This window comes from Manis javanica, chromosome 1 (assembly GCF_040802235.1).
Source record: "Manis javanica isolate MJ-LG chromosome 1, MJ_LKY, whole genome shotgun sequence".
Classification (NCBI taxonomy): Eukaryota; Metazoa; Chordata; class Mammalia; order Pholidota; family Manidae; genus Manis; species Manis javanica.
In genome coordinates, this window is record NC_133156.1 from 45258025 (window position 1) to 45260961 (window position 2937).

Genomic DNA, 2937 nt, shown 5'->3' on the forward strand with positions numbered 1-2937 from the left:
CATTGATTAAGATGATTCGTTACTATCAGTTTTTTGAAAAGTAATACCTCTCACTATAAAGATGTTTCCATCAGCTTCTCTAAATTGATTCTGGTAAATATAAATTATCTTTTAACTCCCAGTCTCTGTTCTGTCATAGCCACATTTGTGTTTACAAGTAATCACACTTTCCTCCTGCCAGCTGGTTTTGTAATTTTCCAGTTTCTAAAAACTTATAAACAGAAGAAAATCTGATAAAAATAACTTCACATCATGTGATATATTGACACATTAAAGAAATCCTGTTGTTGCTTAACCAAGGTAGTATTTCTATTCTTAAATATTCCCTAAGAAACAAAATTTCTATGTAATGTTTGAATGTCTTTGAATGGTTTACACTTAAAATAAAGTATCATATGCTATTTTTAGAAATGCACATAAAATACATTATTTTCTATTTTCTTTTTCATTATAGAGTGATAAGTTATCTAATAAATAAGCCATCTCACGAACTCTGATCCAAAATGTGATTTACCACAAAATTCAAGTAGTTTAAGGTAGGGAAAAGCAATTAGAAGAGTTGTAAAATGGAAGAAAAAGAAAAGATGGGAAAATATATAATGAACCTTAACTTTCCATTAGAAAACAATTTTTCAAGTGAAACATAATTTTTCTAAATGCTGAATGTCCATTATAGAAACCATGTGGGTACTTAATTGGAAAGAAAATAGGAAAATTGTCCCTTAAGACAAAAATTAGACAGTATTTTAACAGTGAAAGTTAGGCAAAAGGTTTGGAAATTTTTAGAATGTTTCACTTAAACTATTCAGCAATTTTGAATTACTTATGTAGTAACAGGATGGTTTACCTGTGAAAACCAAATACAATATTAAGTTTCAGCACATATTCAACAATTATACAGAGTACTTTACAAAAGGAAGATACCTTTCTTGATAGCAAAATGACAGAGAAATGTAAACTAAAATTACACAGCATTGAAAAGGTAGCCTACCATTATTCCCTCTTATTTAAATCAAGTGTCAAGAAGAAAACTGTTAGGAGTCATAGAATAAAACAAATGAACCATCATAACAAAGAAGATACAAGAATATTTTAAAACATAATGCAAGAGTAAAATCTAGCCCCTCTTAAAAAGTTTAGAACACACTGTTAGTTCACAGGCAATAATACGCCAGGTTAACCTGAAAAGAGTTGTAGTGGCTTTAAAACATGTATGCAAATTCTCTGACACCCAGTCTTCAAATGATGGGCCAGACTTAGTGCTTCACTACTAATCAAAAAAAAGTGGCATAAGGGATACTGTGATATCCATGACTCGTTGTTGAAAGAAAGGACACAGCTTTTGCCTGGTGTATGAGTTCTCTCTTGGGGCACTATTAAAACCCAGCCACCATGCTGTGAGGGAGCTCAGGCCATAAAGAATTATACTTTTTATTTAAACAAAATTTTGAAATATTTATTTATAAGAATAACTGTCTCTGAAATTAAGCAGTTTACTGAGCAATTGTTTTTGTTCATACACATTCACATGTTATTGCTGTAAAGAAGATATTTATAATTTCTCCAGTTTCAATCTGAACATACAATTTGTAGTAACGATGCAGATTCAAGCACAGATCTTCTAATTTGTTGTTCTATCTTCACCCATATCTAATAGGAATAATAATACCATTTCTTTAACTTACTTTATAGGTAGCAGGCATAAGATTTATATGAAAAAATTTTCCAAAATCACTAAACAAGCATAGGACAAAACACATAAAGTGTTATCATATTAATTATGTTCTAACATTTGATTTTCTTTTTATAGTCTAACCAAAATAAAGATTGCATACTTTCAGAACTATGAAACTCAGTAGTTAGACAAGGTGAATTAAAGTAGTAAAATTAGTCATAATAATAAACCAATTCATCCATGTCCTCAATTACATTAATAATAATTGTAAAAACAGATTAACATTTTGTGAAAATATCATATTTATTTAGGAGTTCTTGCTCATATCAATGGACTGTCTGGCATCAGCCACGGCATCAGGTACTTGGACAGTCATATTGTCCATAGATTTTGTCAAACAGATTTGGCAGCCCAACCGGGATCTATCTGTTAGCCCATACGCCAGATCAAGCATGTCATTCTCCTCATCAGTGACTGCTTCTAACTTCTCAAATATGTGATCTTCAAAGATGAGATGACAGGTAGAGCAAGCCAAGGTACCCTCACATGCACCAAAACCATCAATATCTAGATTATTTTCACCCACGACATCTAGTAGAGAGTCACCAACTTTTCCTTTGGCTGTTAATGTTACACCATCACGGTTTACAAAGCGGACTGTTATTTTATCTTCTGAGCTGCGGTGCGCCTGCGCCGACGCGCTCAGCGCCCGGTGCGCCCCGACCCGGGCCCCCCAGGCCCCGCCCGGCGCTTCCGCCCGGCCCCCGGCCGTCGGGGAGGCTACCGGCTCCAGCGAGAAGCAGCCGCCGGTGGGCTGCGCCACCGAGGGCCGCGGTGGCGGCGCGCAGGAGCCGGGCGCCCCCCGCGGCGGCCATAGCCCGCGGTCGCGTGACTCCCAGATGGATGCATATTTTTAATAATTTAAGAATCATTAGTGATTGTGATGAACATGTATTTGAGCATACTTATTAAAATATTTTGTTAGTGAGGTATTTGCACAGAGATTTGGCAACAAAGCTATTATTAAACTGTTTATGACAGAGGAGAGCTTAAAAGTATACATAAATGTCAAATCATGGAAAATTGATAAAATCATGTTTACGTATTAAGACATAAAAATGTTGCCATAAGAATATTTAATGGCTTTAAAAATTAGTACTATGTTAGGTAAGAAACATATGACAAGATTGTGTGCATAGTATGACACCATAATCATAAAAATAAAATGTCGATATATGTTAAATAGATAAAAGAACAGAAAC

At 34.8% G+C, this 2937-nt stretch overlaps 1 protein-coding gene across 1 annotated transcript; it reads right to left on the bottom strand.

Annotated features, from left to right (window-relative positions):
- Nucleotides 1-1953: 1953 nt before the first annotated feature.
- Nucleotides 1954-2571, bottom strand: LOC140847933 (adrenodoxin-like). The gene is given in 2 exon segments (XM_073229680.1): nt 1954-2396; nt 2398-2571. Coding segments are annotated over 2 exon segments (567 nt in total). The 5' UTR covers nt 2551-2571; the 3' UTR covers nt 1954-1982.
- Nucleotides 2572-2937: the final 366 nt, after the last annotated feature.